General features: G+C 43.2%; 1 protein-coding gene across 2 annotated transcripts in view; it reads right to left on the bottom strand.

Annotated features, from left to right (window-relative positions):
- Positions 1 to 16,289, bottom strand: part of DUS2 (dihydrouridine synthase 2) — a 30,656-nt gene extending 14,367 nt beyond the window's left edge. The window contains exons 1-7 of one of the 2 annotated variants that reach the window (XM_068955508.1): positions 15,813 to 16,289; positions 15,177 to 15,316; positions 12,299 to 12,344; positions 7,278 to 7,369; positions 6,285 to 6,328; positions 5,337 to 5,397; positions 2,360 to 2,407 (exon numbers count right to left, since the gene is read on the bottom strand). In XM_068955508.1, the coding sequence (XP_068811609.1) occupies positions 2,360 to 2,407; positions 5,337 to 5,397; positions 6,285 to 6,328; positions 7,278 to 7,369; positions 12,299 to 12,344; positions 15,177 to 15,316; positions 15,813 to 16,248 (867 nt within the window). In that variant the 5' untranslated portion in view covers positions 16,249 to 16,289. Of the gene's footprint in view, positions 1 to 2,359; positions 2,408 to 5,336; positions 5,398 to 6,284; positions 6,329 to 7,277; positions 7,370 to 12,298; positions 12,345 to 15,176; positions 15,317 to 15,568 lie in introns of both variants that reach the window. The other variant, XM_068955509.1, reaches the window with a different exon arrangement.
- Positions 16,290 to 18,137: the final 1,848 nt, after the last annotated feature.

Genomic DNA, 18,137 nt, shown 5'->3' with positions numbered 1-18,137 from the left:
CCATCATAAACAAACGTTATTATAGGTTCCAGCCTCATTAAGGTTTCCAATGTGAGAACCAAATCTTACACTTTAGCCTTATGAAAAGCTCGTAGCTATAACTTCAGATGTTTTCTCAGGCTCTAGGTTTAGTCACCCCCTTGCAGTTGGCTAAAAGTAATTTTTGTGCCTATGATTTCCTGCCTATTAACTCTTGGAGTTGAAAAGAATGATTCTAAGTTTCTGAACATCTAATTCCCTGCTCTTCTGAAGAACATCTAAGCAAAATTTAATGGTGGTAGGGGAGAAAAGAAGTTATTAACAATCATCTTTCCAACTGCCTCTCATTCCTGCAAGAGATGTTTTTGCTGGACTTACTTCCAGCCTGCTAAATATTTTCCTCTCTATTTGCATTCCTAAAATTTTTCTTTCAGTCTTCATCACCTCATGTATCATCCATTACAATTCAATTTCTGCTAGTATCATTTACCTCACCTACTGGATGGATTACCATATAGGCCTCCAAAGATTGGGTTCCAGTTCCAGTTCCGTTGCCTGTACTGCTAACTGACTTAATGCAGGTAACACTTACCTGATTCTGCTTTCTCTTTTGGAAAAATAGAGATAGTGATACAGACCTTCTCTAAAAATGTTTTAAGATCAAGACTTTTCCCTTTGGCTGATGAGAGTAAACAAACAGGTCTGGTCTATTCCACTTAAATCTTGCCTGGCATGAGTGGATACTATCCACCTGCTTGACAGATGTTCCTTCCAGCCTGTTTCCTGACTTGTGAAGATTGTCTTCAAAAGGAAGATGAAATGGAGAACAACATTAACTTTCAGAAAGAATCCCAGCAACTCTTTCTTTACCCCACCATCACATTTTGCTCAGCATTACTCTGGAGATCTAAATGCAACATATTTCTCCTGACATTGAGGAAAGAGAAGCCCACCATCCAGACATCAAACAAGTAAGAATCGCGCACATATGCTTTGAAGACCTACATGGTATTCAAAAGTCATTGAATGACCCTGGTTTATAAGTTTTCATATGGGACACCAATGTAAAATACATCAGCCAGGACTGGTAAGCAGTCACAGAGTTAAGGGAGAACCGTGGTTCAGACTGACAGCAGTTACACTAAGGCTATATAGCAGCTCTTTCAGAGCTCTGCTAACATGTATGCCATTAAAAACTGCAAAACTATTTGAAGGCTGTACCATGTCTATCACACATTATGCTTTGGTAGGACTAATAATGCTTCAAGTGTAAGAATGGTCTGTTCATGAAGTTGGTTGATGCTGTAGCTCTTGGTGTGAGGAGATTCTTACATTTGGCAAAAGGCTAACACTGGGTGATGGCTTTAACTTTGATGACATGCGCTTCTAACAACGCATCCTCAGAGAATGACGAATGACATAGAACAACCTGTTTTCATGTCTGCGTTTATGATGAACAGTAACTAAAGCAACGGATCAGCTTGTGGGAACTAGAGAAGTCTGATTATCCTGCATAGCTGAATGGCACTATCACACTAAGAGGGAAGGTTTAGAAAAGAAAGACTGTCTCATCATCTTAGAAGGGAAAGGTGTGAAATGCAAGGGTCAGAAAGTGACACGCTATTATTCAGGAAAGAGAGTCATGTAGAGGAGTGAAGAAATTCTAGTTGCTTCAAAAGACTGACGTACACCAAAGAACCCTTAATACAAAGCACACTTAAAATTGATCTGGAAACAGGCAGAGAAATGCATATGGTATGTTGTGCTTAGTCCAGATCTGCATACATTAGATAGTGAAAGAAATAAAGAATGACTGCCTTGAAACATTTGCCATTGTTTACCAGGATTCAGTTATTACTGGGAGGCAAACTCTAAACTAGAATTGCCCCCAAGAACTCTGGAAAAGGATATAGCAAGGGACTAAAAGCTGAGGGGAAGCAAGACTCAGTTCACAATCTACTCCTCTGAACTATGAAGTCTCATCTATTAAAAAAGAAAGAAAATAAAAGAATTATACGCTGAAAATGTTCCTAGATACCCAGAGCAATATCTGGACTCTGTTTAATATCTGGAGACTTAGAAGCCTTTAGGAATATACATATAACTCTTGCCTCTGCAAATATGGCACCACACTGTGAAAGTTTTAAAACTGAAAAGGATGACAATAGCAATTTTACAGTCCAAGCAATGACAAGAACTACTAAATCAGGAATATCATTTATCCTTACTTTTAATATTCATAATTGATTATTTCACTCTATCTTTTACAACTCTGTCTTCTATGCATTCATCTCTGCTTCTAATAGAGCCACTACTTGAGCCCTGCACACTATATTTTCCAAGGCACTTTAAGACTTTAAGACTTTAAGGTGATACTTACAGACTCTATTTTGTCAGGATCAGACAGCAGTGCTGCTCCCATACCTCCCTGGGAAAATATAAAGAAACTGTTACACACTAGAAACATGAAAAATGCAAACAATTTGGCAACTCAATTATTTTGCCTAATAGCAGACCACAGCAAAAATAGCCTTAAGAGAAGAAAATTAATGTAGGAAAATGGCAAAATCTGAAATGCAGGAATGTAAGCTAACACTCTGGTGAAATAACACTTTTCCTAGAGTTACATCAGAATGATTAAGCGGTAACTCAGGGCACAACTTGCTCCCACTATTTTAAGGAGCAGACGGGATTTCAAAAAGCTGTTTTTAGCAACTGTAATCATCTGTTTTCTACTTATTAAGTGACAGCAGAACGGATGTATTGTTTCAGCGTGACACGCTCTTTGAGAGGTCCTGATGTCAGTAGTTTCTGCCATTACACTATAAACCTAGCAAAACAGTCTAATACAAATTAAGTGGCTGTATAAAACAGGAATTCCGAATACTGTAATAATTTTATTTAATAATCTAGCTGTTCTTTCTGCATTACCTCATCTACATGCATAAGTCTTGAGGCCAACAGGCAACTGTAAGAAATAAGTTCTGGTAAGTATGAACTTGTTTGACCCAATATTACTATCAGAAAATAACTACTCACCAGCATTTGAATTTTTTATATTTCATCCCAGTACAGGATGAATGTGTTGGTGTTCTGTTCTTAATTATGATTTCATTGGAAAGATAAAATCATTTTCCATGTAATTAGTTACAATATAGAATAAAATAATAAAGGCTAAAGAAAATATCACTGGAAATATCATCAAACCATTATGAATTTAATGACATGTCCTCAGCATGACTATAGTTTCTGGTCGATACCACTTTATCTCAAAAGTTATCTGGAAAAAAATGAAAGTCTAGAAACTGCTGAACTTAACTATGTGGAAACACTTATATGACATAAAAAAAAGCTCCAAACAAGGAGAAATTAAATGTTGACTTTAGAAAGACCCCAACCATCTGTTTTCACCATATGCCATTTACCTTGTCATTTTCAGAAGTTATCATTGAAACAAAAAAGTTAATGGAGTAAAACAGAAAAACCTTAGAAATGTATATGGTAACACTATTCATAAGTCACATTAGATAAAACATAATAGAAGAAACGTAAGTCATTGTTTTTCAGAGTGCAAGCCAGCCGAGGAAAGTAAAAGTGGTGAAATAAAAAATGCTCCCTATAAATGGATCCAGTCTATGCTTTTCTTGCGCCATCTCCTGGAACATTCAGTATTGCCAGGTCCAGGCTGAAACCCTAGACTATTAAAGTGAAAACACTAGATACCTAAAAGGTGTCCCACATTCTTATTTTCATCACATGCTCCAAAAGAAAAGCAATCTGTCACAGGAAAACATCAGCTGTCTGTTACATATTCTATGTACAGTCATTAGGGCCCTTCAGTTCTTCTGCTCCAAAACTCCAAGATGCAAGTCGGTCCCCCAAGGTTCACTTGGTCCACAGGCGATCTGGATTGATGCTTGGAAGTAGGGCACATCTCCAGTTACCATTTACATTTGCCCCTGTGCTTTAGTAAGAGGACAGTAAAAAGCTTCCAAATGTAATAGAAGGCAAAACAGAACCAGGAAGTTGAAAGTATTGCCTATATAGATATATTGTTTTTTCTGTTTGAAGGGTGAAGCATTACAGTTGTATATGACAGAGAAATGTTCCAAATGCTAGAAATGCCAATATTACAAAGAGAGGAGAACAGAAAATTTACAGGCAACAACTAGGCTTCTTCCCTGGAATGAAGTTTTGAGTCTTCTGAACTGAAGGATAAGACACAATGGGCAAAAACTCAGACACAGGAAATTCTGCTTGAAGAAATGAAAACACTTCCTTTACTCTAAGATTGGCTGAACCCTGGAACAGGTTGCCCAGAGAGATTGCGGAGTCTCAGTCCTTGGAGATCTGCAAAACCAGCTGAACATACTCCTGGGCAACTAGGCTCTAGCTGACCCTGACTGAGCAGGGGGGTTGGACCAGAAGTTCTCCAGATGTTCCTTCCAAAACCAACTACTCCCAGATTCTGTGAAGTTCTTTCCCTTTAACAATAACTGCAAATTTTCTCTAGTTATTTTTGCATGTCTGTTTGATATAAAGATGAAGCAACATGGTCTAATTTACTTATTCATACACTAATTGGCTTAACAGTGCTAGGAGTCGGTTGGACTAATGCGTTTTGGCCGCAGACGATACAGGACTAGCTTAGTGTTGCATATGCTTGCCTCAAGATAGAGTATTAACTGATCTACCCTGCTCCTAGTTAAAATTGATCCGTTCTTCAATTCACCATTGTAAATTTGTTGTGAATATTTTCTTGCTCAGACACTGAACTGAACTGTGATTCCTATGTTTTCTAAGATTAAGCAGAACATATTTCACTCATCCAACAAATTAGCAACCTCAAGAAAAACATAAAATTAAGTTCTGCAAGGCAGGATTAAATGAAGTTTTAAGTGCAAAATACAACATAGCCTGTTAGAATTTTCAGAATTCTAAATAACTTCAGTTTTAACTTTGTACAATAATACAATTTAACAACCTTACTAAGTTCTTCTCAATACTCAGCAATTGTCTTGACAGAAAATGCAATCACCACTTGCTCAATGCTAAATGTCCAGACTAACCTTCACTTAGAAACACCACAGATGCTTACCCACTGAAGGATATGGTAGGTTTCATTACATGATCAGCCCTATTCTTAAGTGAGATTTCTGTCACACTAGGTTATTTCATTGGATTAAGGCCATAGTACCTTCAAGACACTGCTGTTTTTCACAAAGACAAAGCATAGTATATCCGCATAAAGTTTCACTGCTTCTATTTGTTCAACCCAGAAAACCAGAACACGCATTTGGCACTCCATGCCACTAAGGAAGAAAAAGATTATTTAAGAGTAATAGAAATCCACTTACCTTAGTAGAATATTCTTTTGGGCAGCCCATGTTGATATCAATACCAGCTACATCACTCTCCCTGAAAGAAACAAAACGAACAATAAAAATGTATTTCATCATGTTAGAACAACAAGCGGGAAATACACATCTTGTCAGGAAGCCTATTTCATTGTCAAGGGGCTTAGATGAGAATTTAATGTTAAATTTCCATATGAACTTCTGAATTTTTAGCTTCTCACTTATTTAAGTTAAGTACCTGTCTTAATGGTAATCTAAACACCTGTCTGTCCACAGGTTTCAACTGCCAGTGCTGTGCGGAGGCTGCAAACACTGATCTAAAATATATTTGTATGGGATTAAGTCATATTCACCATATGTGAATATATCCAATGCAGCAGATTCACCACTGTCACTAAACCCAGTCATCTCAGTTTCCATCTATTTAAAATGGAAACATCTTAAATTAAATAACACCTTTCAAAAAGGTTTGAGAAGCACTTTTCATTTTTGCACAATCCTTTCTTGAGGGCTTAAAATCAGAAAGAATAAGAGACATTTTTAGGCATATTGGTCTTATTTTCAGGTACTGCAATACAAAGAGAAATTACATATTGCAGAGATCAAGGACACATCAGCTCCTCTAGTGAACAGCCAACAATCCCAGTAAAGCAACCATGCAGCTGCTGCTTTGAGAAAGAATTACTTTAAATAGAAGTTGCAAGTACAGACAGTTTACACCATTATACTATCGGCTTTTTTAGAGGCAGATCACTGCTATGCTTTACTGCGCACCTCTTGCAACACTTTGGCATACAGAACTTTCCTTGACCTTGTTAAAAAAGGTCCTATCAAGATCCATCTTGACCCTCTCCTAATCATTGTATTTTGTCTTCCAGGATAACTCCTTTGTACAAAAAACTCAAACCAACACAGGGTAGAAAAAGGCAGGGAGAGAAGATAACTTACACAAGCTTAGCTACTGCCAGTGCTCTTTCAGCATCTGCTGAACCCTGTTGGTGAAAGAAGAAGATGTATTTACAAAATAGTATTAAGTGAATAAAAACTGTGTTCACTTGCAGAGGTGTGTAACTATTTGCTCTAAGCAATTAGTGCACATAATTGGAAAGTGACAGAGACCCGTTCAGAGCACAACAGATAGCAAAAACATTTAGCTAAAGCATATATTAAGCTATCCACTGAATGACAATACGTGAGGCAGAAACGGACCTTGAGAGGTCAGTCCACTCTCTTATCCTAGAGCAGTATCAAATGTTCCTAGCCCCTTAGATATTTATTTATCCTGTTCTTAAGAAGCTCCACTGACAAAGACTCTACAGCCTTTACAAGCGGCCTCTTCCAGAGTTGTTATTACTTAAAAGGGTCCTTTCCAACGTCTAATACAGTCTGTACCACTTTTCCCTCATTATCTCATCCCATAGCCAGCACTCTCAAAGACCATATTATCACCCTTTTCTCTCTAGCAGCCTTTAATCCATTTGTGCAATGTTAATACACACACAGATCCTCTCTTATCTAGACTAAAGAATGCCGTTGCTTTTAGTCTTTGGAGTGAGACTGTTCACAGTGCAAGATTTAAGAGTATGAACAAGCATCAGTATAATTTAGCTTCAGTACCTGTATGTTCGGAATTTTAGTAATGTCTGCTGAGAAAACAAGGAGCTTTCATAGAGCACAGAATTCATTTTAATCAGCTCTTCTGAAAACAGCTGTAGAAAGAACTTTTAATTTAGCATGTCGGCTACATGCATACAAATAGATCTGAATTCCTGCAGCGCATTTGGTGTGAAATTATATCTCCACCCGAAACATCAGAGAATGGCTAATCTGCGAATGGCTAATCTGCAATACAGACAGCTATTTAGACTTCGTTAAACCATGTAGTGCTGGCAACATTAATCCGTGTTGTTATCAGAAGACTACCTCCTGTTGGTTTCTTACCATCTGAAAGACAACGCAGTGTCTCTCCCTTTCACAAGTTCTGAAAACAACTCTTTCATTAGGTGCAACAAAGTCCACCGTTTCAAGTATTTCTATATGAAATGAGAAACAGATAAAACAGACAAAAATAACACACATTTGTAATCATAAAGGAAGCCACACGATTACATAACTTCTATATAAATAAAATGCTAGAACTAACAGGACCCTGCCTGCTGTATGTCTCTGTAGAACATTTCTTGCACATCGCTGCTTCTCTCCCATAGTACCCCTGAAGCATCCCCTAGCCTGTTTGGTGGGCAAGCAATACCACCAGAATAAGCCTGAAGATTAATCACCCAGAATGAACACACTGGTATCATCTTTGGGAAGGGACAGGAGTGGAAAATGGATTTATAGCTGACTTTTCTTCTCCTGTAAGGAACAGAAGTCTCATCCCACTCAGTTGTTGTCTTTGTGGAGGTCTCAAAGACACCCTTGTAAGAACTGGCCTGTAAAAACTGAAAAACAAGTTAGGCCACATATAGCCAACGGACCTCAAGTTAAGGAAAGAATGGCAAACAGTGAAATTGTGTATATCTTGTTCCCTTATTGCAGTAGTCTAAAAAGCATGTATATTATAATCTCACAAACTGCTAACATTTGTGAAGACTCATCTTTGAAAACTGTCTCCACTGCAGTGAAATGAATTGATTTCTTGGACATCATCAAACTTTTCGGGAAAAACTGCAAGGCTTTAAAACTAGTACTAGCAGTTTGTTCAGGAAATTAGATTTGATAGTAGCATGTATACATGCAAAAACCATTCTTCTGCAAAAACAAGGATTTTTTGGTTTGTTTATTCGTTATTATGATGCCATACAAAGACGTTAGAGAAGGAGAGGCTGGAGCTTGTATAAAGATACAGAGTTTGAGGAGGGTTATCTGTTAATTACAATTTTCTTGTTTGTCTTTGTAACCCACATAAAACAAAAAGCTTCAACATTTTAAGCAATGCACTGTAATTTTAACGTCTTGTCTATTCCAGTTAATATTTTCTTTCACCTACTGTCAGGAAGCATGATGCTGCAACCTAAGTAATGTTTTCCAACACTGATTCCATTTTTCTTAATTAAATGCGAAACAGATAATTCTATGAGCTAGAACTATAAAATCTTTCACTTTACAAGGCCTATACCTGCTCATCCAGTGACCCTGTCAAAGAGTTAAACAGGAAACTCATCGAATCCTTGTAATTAAACTAATCCAACAGCGTATTTTTTTCTGTTCTGTGCAAGTATTTTAATAGGACACAACATATCAAATATATCAACAAATTTTAGTGTTCTAAATGGACTGGTTTTTATATCCCTTTGAGCTAGATTATATCCCTCTAATTTGTTTCTTTCTAATTGAAAGAGAACAGCTTAATTCAGCTACAGTTTTTCTAAGAGCAGACCCATTTTGCTTTCAAAAGGCTGAATATGACCTGGACGAAGGGACAGAGCACCTCCTCAGCAAGTTGACTGATGCTACTAAACTGGGAGGAGTGGCTGCTACCCCAGAGGGCTGTGCTGCCAGTCAGAGGGACCTCGACAGGCTGGAGAGATAGGCAGAGGGGAACCTCCTGAAGTTCAACAAGGGCAAGTGCAGGGTCCTGCACCTAGGGAGGAATAACCCCATGCACCAGTACAGGCTGGGGGCTGACCTGTTGGAAAGTAGCTCTGCCGAGAAGGACCTGGGAGTCCTGGTGGACATGAAGCTGACCATGAGACAGCAATGTGCCCCATGTCCAAGAAGGCCAGTGCTATCCTGGGCTGCGTTAGGAAGAGCGTTGCCAGCAGGTCGAGGGAGGAGATCCTGCCCCTCTACTCAGCCCTGGTGCGGCCGCCTCTGGAATGCTGGGTCCAGTTCCGGGCTCCCCACTACAAGAGAGACATGGCGCTACTGGAGCAAGTCCAGCGAAGGGCTACTAAGATGATGAAGGGCCTCGAGCATCTCTCCTATGAGGAAAGGCTGAGAGAGCTGGGCCTGTTCAGCCTGGAGAAGAGAAGACTGAGGGGGGGAGCTGATCAATGTGTATAAATACCTGAAGGGAGGGTGCCAAGAGGAGGGGGCCAGACTCTTCCCGGCGGTGCCCAGCAATAGCCCAAGAGGCAACGGGCACAAACTGAAACACGGGAAGCTCTGTCTGAACATAAGGAAAAGCTTCTTTATTGTGCGGGTGACAGAGCACTGGAACAGGTTGCCCAGAACAGGTTGTCAGCTGTCTGGACACAGTCCTGGCCAACGTGCTCCAGACAACCCTGCTTGAGCAGGGGGGTTGGACTAGCTGATCTCCAGAGGTCCCTTCCAACCCCAACCATTCTGTGATTCTGGGAACAGCCTAAGCTACAAGCAAAGAATTCCCCTTCTTCTGTCTTCACCCGGCTTTGCAAAATGCCCTTAGATACTAAAAGAATGCCAGAATAATCAATGAAACACTGTGCCAGTTCCATAGGAACTGAGTTCAGAGTTGCAACTGAAGGCTATTGAACAACACTGACAGGTGTAAGGGGCTTAGTAAGAATTTACTACAGCCTGAAGGATTGAAAATAACTGTATGTCTAAAATGAACATTTTGACTAATACTGTTTGCTGGAAAACAATGTAAACTTCCAGTCAATAATTGTTAATACAAAGACCAGCAAATTTCAAAGTTAAATTGGAATGTCAATAAATTTAATTCTGCAGGAACAACTATCATGTAGTTGGCTAGCAGATACCACTTATACCATCCAAATGTTCCTTTTTATAAATACAGCTAGAACAGACAGGCAGCTGGCATCAACAGTTACATAAATCTAACATATCAGTTTCCAGAAAAAGTAAATGGGCTCCATATTTTAAGAAGAAAAAAATGAGACTAAATATTAAACAAAGCACACTAATCCATCCCAAGAATACCTAACCTCTGTGCCCCTGTGATCACCATTTTTGTCTGATGAAACTGGCAATCTCCCTAAACTATTCTGGGGCAGATGAAGGGCCAAAGGGTGCTCTGCACCCTTCACACTTCAGTTAAATTTCACTCCTCTGGGGATAAAAATTTTTAGAATCAAACTGCATCTGCTTTTAGAGTGCTCAATGAGCCATTTAACACTTATGTGGATAAAATCTGAAAGCCAGATAAATCAGAGTCCAAATGCATGAGGCACTGCATTTGGCAGGACATCACTTCTTTGCTTATGGGTGCTGGAACCTAAAAATGGGTCTACTTCATGTCAGCTATCTTATTTTACTCAGACTATTCAGTAAGAAACATTAAGAAAATCCCAACTATTCTGCTGTGTGATTCCTCCACACATCAAAGAATGATAAAACATGCTTTCTTGGTTGTGCTAGATCACTGTTTTCTATAAATCAAACAATACAGAGATGGCAATTTTTAACCTTCAAAAGTACTATTGTGAAGATTACTGTTAAGGAGTCCCTTAAATTATTTCACAAATGGAATCAACTAGCTCGTACAGCCTCGAGTGGATGATCAAGCATGCATTTCAAGATGGATTCTAGCTACTTCTGAAGAAAGTCAAACTAATCCCTGAATAAAATTTCTGCTTAAATACTTGTAAATCAGAAGATTAAGAACATAAGCAGTATAGCTTATCAGACCTCTAAAAAAAAAACACACTGAGGGGAAAGCTCATTTAACCCTAAAGAATTTTAATACGTAGTGACAAAACATATAACTGGTATTTAACATAATTATATGAATGAAGCAGTAGAGAATGGAAACAACCACTAATTTAAGTTTTTTAATTTTAAGTGCAAATAAAACACATCTCAGTGTGAAACTTCTGCTTCACACAGCTGCCTAATGCTTACCCTCAGTAGAACAGGTTGAACAAAATGAAAGAATTAAAGGGCCAACGCTGTCTACAGAATTTAATAAGTGATCTTAATCCAACAGGTTTTCAAAAGAAACTTTAACAGAAATTTGATATGAACTCTCTTTTCTGAAAGAGTTCTGAAATTTTTTGATCTAACGTTGCTGGCTTAATTTGTTCTCATAACCTTAGTCTGATGTTCCCCAATTTCCCTCTTCAAACTCTTGTCTTTCTGCTCCTCGTTTCTTCTATTTTGTTGCTGGGAGGGGGAAATTAGGTCTTAATATTTCAGTCTGAATCAGTTAAATAACTGTGTGTGATGCATGAGAAAATAATTTGAGATTAGAAATCTTATCAGTCAAGTTTCAGACAGGTGGGCTTGTTTTAAGACTATGGGATGAGTTGCCAATCAGTAGCGTATAACTGGCAAGTCCTGTCCACCATGGGCAGTCCTCTCAAGGAGAAGAAATAGAGGATGTCTGATTCTATGAAAAGCAATGTTAGAACCAAGTCAGAGCAGACTAGAATTAATGAAGGAAAAAGCTCCAGAAAAAAAGGACATATACACTCATCTAGGGGGGAAAAAAAGAGTTCCAAAGAGCGAAGCCTGTATGAAGATGGATTTACAAAGGAGTAGTCCTACACACACAAAAAAACAGCAGATAACATACAGTGGGTATATATGACTGAGTCTTAGTAGGCAAAGACACTTTTTTTAGCCCTCTGAATTTTTACTGCTGAAATCTAGAAATAGGTCTAGAAGATAAGCTAGAGTGAGGGAAAAGTTCGAGCAGCAAGTATATTAAAATACTAGAGATGGTGGGGAAGGAAAGAAGACTGTGTGTTAGGATCCAAATAAGAATACCAAACTGTAAGTTACTAATATATTAGCTCTGCCCTCGAGAAAAGGTTTTTGGCTTTCCTGAGGGACACTGGCTAAACTATTGAAATCCCTTAAGAAGGGAAACTGAACGTGGAAAACTGCAGAGCAGCAGACAGGTGTAAGGCGGGTCTTAAAAAACTTATTCTAGCATCTAGCCACCGTTTAGGGAGATTATATGTACTGATACCTCATTGTAATCACTATACAATTATTTCAGAAAAATACTTATTTTTTCTCTTGACTGGAATAAAAGAATGCTTAAAGATATTAACAAAAAATGCTGTACTTGCCATTTACAACCCTCTTACACTGCAGCATCTTTATGTCAATCAGCTCCTGAGAACAAAGAATAAAAATAGCTGAGTGAGTTGAAGTATGTAAGCTATCCAGTTCTCGATAATTGTCCCACTTTATTTAACAAAAATAACTGTCTAGAGATACCAAATATCAGTTATAGAAAAAGAACGTAAATGAAGAGTTTAATTACACAACAATGCTCAATGAAAGCTTCATAACATGAACAGAAAGATGAAGTGTTTATATAGTCCTAGAAGAAAAGTTTTGTTCAAACATCTATCTACCAAGCCGGAAACAAAAAGCAGGATGAATTATCAAGAGTGGAAAGGAAAGATAACTCAATGTTACAGTGACAGGACTTCCTCAAGAATTGATCTGGATTTGTACTGGCCAAATACATAAGTGAACAAAATAATAAGATTACGTTTTAAGACATTTAAGACATCTATCCTAAGATCTTAAGGGTTCTCTGTATTTGTGGTCTTCTTTAGAAGAAACCCAATACCAATCTGCACATATTAGCCTAATTTCAGAGTTAAGAGTTTCAGTTCATTAAAGGACAACATTTGAGTCCTTTTCTCAAATATAGCTCCTTAATTTGAGTATAGGTGAGCTTTAAGTCACACTTACTGCCCTTGTTTGGCAGAGGGCTACAGCTCGAGCTAATATAACTTGTTAGCTGCTAAAATAAATGCGCAGTTGTAAATTCAACTGCTACACACATTGAGAAAGAACTTGCCATAGTGCTAACTAACTGAAGAAATTCAGATTACTGCAGACTCTCTGTTTTGGCAAGTAAAACAAGACTCAGTCTAATCTCAATCTGCTTGCATCATACTACAGAGCTTAACGGAAGTGCTTTTAATTTAACTTAAATTTTTAACTCACGCTCCTCATCTGGTACTGTTCATGGTAAGTTCTGAAACAGCTCTGAATTCTGAAATGTTACGGGGAGAAGAGGAAAGGGATAAATCAGAAAATGAAGCTTTTCTTTTGAAGTTTAACCATACAGAACTGAAGTTATAAAATGCACTTATCTATGCTGTTCGGTTGCCAAGCAACTACAGTGTAACTGCCCAAAACATGTTTTTTTTTTATATTATCTGGTCAGTTCTTAAAAAAAAAAAAAAACCATATAGTAGAATTTCCCTGATAAAATGTATTAAGATAGAGATCTAACTGCTCTCTAAGTGCAAAAATTAATCCATGTCAAAGGCGTCTTAAATCTCCTGTATCTTTTTAAATACTAGCAACGTGAAAAAAAAAAAGACAATGTAGGCGACTATTTTTGGTGACACAACAAAAACTGCAACAAGTTTTTGGCTACAGGAATAACTGGAATAAGAGTTTTGTTACATGCTGCAACTCATTAAGTAAGTTTGAGAGCCTCTTTCGAGATACTGTGTCTCTGGGATCATGGCAAGAAATGTGTGTGTGGAGGAGAGCGGGGAAAAGTATATTGATATATAGTTTGCCGTGCTGGATTAAGCACCTTCTCATACACCATGACTTTGGTCATAAGCATAATGCCTTTGTGGGTTGCTGTTTTTCGTTTGTTTGTTTTTCCCCAAAAGAACCCCAATAATTCCTACATCACTATTTTCACTTAAATTTCCCACACAACGGTGTTGTCAAATCTGCAGCCAGTAATGAGGATCTTGGTTACTGGTAAGATGCATGTTTTATCCACAGGCTTGGTATAAGAGATACTGGACGCTCTCCCCATAATTTTATGTTTGTGATTCCTCTATATATGATCTACAGTTGGCCTCTTAGAGAATTAAAATATATATATTCTGACTTAATCCAATGTAAAAGAGATAAAAGTCCAGTATGATAGTGCAAAAAATTGTCAGGAAAAAAAATTCATTATCTCCAGTTTTCATGACACCCAGTGATAACTGTTCTGTTGGATTTTGAGATTTCTTCTGACTCGTTCAGCAATAGCCATTCTTCCAAATGGAGCAGATCAGTGATTCAACTAATTAAACTTCATTTGTAATTCTAGAAGACAGAGATAAAAGGCGACCTGTGGCCAAGAACTAGATAAAAACAGAATGTTGTCTAAGAGCTAATCCAAGATCCTCTCTTCTGCCCAAGAAGGGAAGTCAGCATGAGAGAAATGACATATAGATTCCTGAGGAACACGTGAAACGCCAGATTCTGACTGACGGTTCCTTTCAGCCCATTCTAGCGGTACAGATCAAACATTTTCTAGAAAGATTACTACTTAAGTCATTAGAAAGGTCGGTATTTAAGCCAAATTTACATTATGTCTAATTCCACACTGAAAATTTAGCCAAGTTATATAATCGGTACCAGCATTTGCATTTGAGAAGACCTAATCATATCACTGATGGGAAAACAGGGATACTGATGAACTGCAACAATAAGAACAGTAAAGACAAAGCACCTTGAGTCAGAGTCCTACCAATAGCAAACCACAGCAAACAGTAATCTCATCTTCAAGCAGTTTAAGAAAAGTGGTCAAGCAGCAAGGACAGCAGCACTGCAAGACGTATGGATACTCTGGGGTAACGCAGCAGAACTATGTGAGTGACAGGGTAGGTCAGTCAAAGACTGCCTTCAACGCTAGGACTCTATTTCAAAAAATAACAGTAAAATGCAAGGAAATTGTTACGGAGAGCGCTTTGGCTAAGTGAATGGAAATCGTAGTCTTAAAATACGAGTCTGCCCGAATTTCAGTAGTGCTCAAAGGGAGATATCTTGAGCCGCAGAGATCCTCCTTTCCCTGTTTTTCTAATGAAAGGTAAATGCAAAAAGGAAAAAGTGTTACAATAAACAAATCCTTTTCATTTTTTATTAATCACGTCCTCAGGTGAGATTGCCTCATCTGCTCATTCCTCATACCTCACAGTACACTATCTCAGCACCATAATCCAGAGCAAGAAGACGCATTGGTAACGTTCCAACTCGCACCATTGGAGCCAGGATGCTCTTTCCTCTGAAGCAGAGAGGCGTGTTCACCGTCATTCCTGTCGCAGAACTCTCTGAAACAGAAAATCCCGAAAAGGAGGGCGCGGTGGGGCAGAAGTTACAAAATACCGTTTCCTCCCTGGCTGACGCTGTGTCCCGAGCAGAGCCCTCTCAGGTCTGACCCCGCTGTATGTTAGCTCGCACGCCGGCTGCTCAGCTCCCGCGGCCCTTGCTGCCGGCTGCGTGGGGCCCTGACCGAGCTCCGCCGGCTCCCGAGGGCGGCCGTGCCCCCTCCCCCGGCTCAGGGGGACCCCCCGCCGCTCTACCTCCCCCCGCAGCGGACGACGAGCTCCGGGCGTGCCCTGTCAAAGCCCTTCGGGGCCGTGTTAGCTCCCTCCGGACGCGGCATGGGGGGGGGGGGGGGGGGGGGAAGGACGCTCAGCCGTCAGCTGAGGGGCGGCCGCGGTGGAGGAGGGGCCGCGCCCTGAGGTAACGGCCGCGCGCCCTGAGGTAACGGCCGCGCGCCCGCGGGTAACGGCCGCGCGCGCGCCCCCCGCGCCCCGCGCTCACCCTCCTCGCGTGGCTCCTCCGCGGCTCCGGCTGGGGCGGGGGTGGGAAGGGGGCGGAGCACCGCTGCCGCGTCATCAGGCGGCGCCGCCGGCGCCGCCGCCGCTGCCACGTGAACGGCTGCTATGGCGCTGGGCGGCGGCGCGCTGGGCCGCGGCCTTCCGTGGCTGCCGGGGCCGGGCCGGCGGTCGTGCTGCGCGCAGCCCCCTCCCGGCAGCGGCAGCGTCAGCGTCGTGCGCGTCCCCTGGGCCCTGCGGCTGCGCCTGCAGCGGGGCCGCCAGCGCGGGCAGGAGGCGGCGGCGCCCCCGGCGGCGCGTACCGGGCAGCAGCTGCTGCTGCGGAGCCGGCGGCCGGAGCTGAGCCAGCCGCGCTGCGTGACGGTGGGGCGCTGGGAGCGGCCGCGCCTGGTGTCGGCCGGCTGGAAGCACCGCAAAGCCATCGGCGACTACTTCCAGCTGGAGCCCTGGCGGGAGGCGGCCCCGGCCCTGCCGCCGCCCGCCGCCGCCGAGGCGGGTCCGCGCGCCTCCTTCGCGGCGCTGGGGCTGCAGCCGGCGCTGCTGGCCGCCCTGCCGGGCCTGGCCGTGGGCCGCCCCACGGCCGTGCAGCGCCTGGCCATCCCCGCCCTGCTGCGCGGCCGCAGCGCGCTCTGCGCCGCCGAGACGGGCAGCGGCAAGACGCTGGCCTACCTGCTGCCCCTGCTGGACGGGCTGCTGGCGCGGCCCGGGGCCGAGGCCGAGCCTGAGGCGGGGGGGCCGGCGCGGCCCCGCGGGCTGGTGGTGCTGCCGTCGCGGGAGCTGGCGGCGCAGGTGCGCGGCGTGGCGGCGGCGCTGTGCCGGCCGGCGGGGCTGCAGGTGCGGGCGCTGGAGGGCGGCGGGGCGGCGGGCGGGCTGCGGCGGCAGCTGCGGGCCCCGCCGCCGGGCGCCGCCGTGCTGCTCGGCACCCCCGGGGCGCTGCGGGCCGCGCTGCGCCGGCGCCTGCTGGAGCTGGGGCGGCTGCGCTGGCTGGTGCTGGACGAGGCCGACGCGCTGCTCGACGCCTCCTTCGCCCCGCTGCTGGAGGAGATCCTGGCCCAGGCGCCGCTGGCCGCGGGTGCCCCCGGCCCGGCCGGCCCCCGGGAGGCGAGGACGCAGGTGGTGGTGGTGGGGGCCACCTTCCCCGCCGGGCTGAGCCAGGTGCTGGGGAAGTTCACCGACGTGGGCCGCTTCACCACCCTGGCCACCCGGAGCCTGCACTGCCTGCCGCCCCACGTCCCGCAGAAGTTCGTCCGCGTCAAGGGCCGGGACAAGCTGACCGAGCTGCTGCAGCTCATCAAGGACCGCCGGCCGGCTGCCGGGGCCGTCCTGGTCTTCTGCAACAACGCCAGCACCGTCAACTGGCTGGGCTACATCTTGGATGACCACAAAATCAAGCACCTGAGGCTGCAGGGACAGATGTCGGCAGCCGCCAGAGCCGGCATCTTCGCCGCCTTCCAGAGGGGCGAGGCGGACGTCCTCGTCTGCACTGACCTGGCCGCCCGGGGCCTGGACACCAGCGGCGTGCAGCTGGTGGTCAACTATGACTTCCCGGCCACCCTGCAGGACTACCTGCACCGTGCCGGGCGGGTGGGGCGGGTCGGCAGCAAGGTGCCCGGAGCCGTGGTGAGTTTTGTCACCTATCGGTGGGATGTTGACCTGGTGCGGAAGATAGAGACTGCCGCCCGGAAAAAGACTGATCTCCCAGGCATGGAGTCCTCTATTAAGGAGCCTCTGCGTAAAGTGGCTTGACTCAAGGTGCCCAGCAGCAATAGATGGCCCTGTGGGGACTAAACTGGGAGCTGTTGAGTCAGGGACCTGAAGGGTGCGAGCTGGGCTGAAGGAGTGAAGAAGTGTAACTGAGCGGACAGGTTAACTTGGTGCACTGTTCTGGAAGCTGCAGTGGTCACTTTCACAGGCACTACAACTCACGGTTTCCTGAAAGGAACATGATGGGCAAGGAGAATGCCCTTGGAGAAGGCCCAAGAATGGTCTCTTCTCATCTGTTGGTTTTGTTTGATTTTGCTGAGACGTTTGCCTTAAATTCAAACTGGAGTGAAAGCATGCCTGTATGGTGTGCGGCTCTGTTGTATTTCATTGCTCCCAATCAACAGCAGCTAAGCATCATTATTAAAAAATGGCTACTGTGGCAGGAAAAAAAAGATGAGATTGTTTTTCTGTCTTTGTTATAGCTTATTCTTTCTGGTCCTGCCTTCTGGTCCTGCCATAGCTATGTGTGGAAAGACTAAAGGACCAATTATGTTTGATCCTCTTGTGACATAGCGGTTTATTCAGAGAATTCTAGGCAAGGTACTTC

Source organism: Struthio camelus, chromosome 10, assembly GCF_040807025.1.
Source record: "Struthio camelus isolate bStrCam1 chromosome 10, bStrCam1.hap1, whole genome shotgun sequence".
Classification (NCBI taxonomy): domain Eukaryota; kingdom Metazoa; phylum Chordata; class Aves; order Struthioniformes; family Struthionidae; genus Struthio; species Struthio camelus.
Note: the sequence above shows the minus strand (reverse complement) of the source record. Positions and strands in the feature narration are given on the sequence as shown.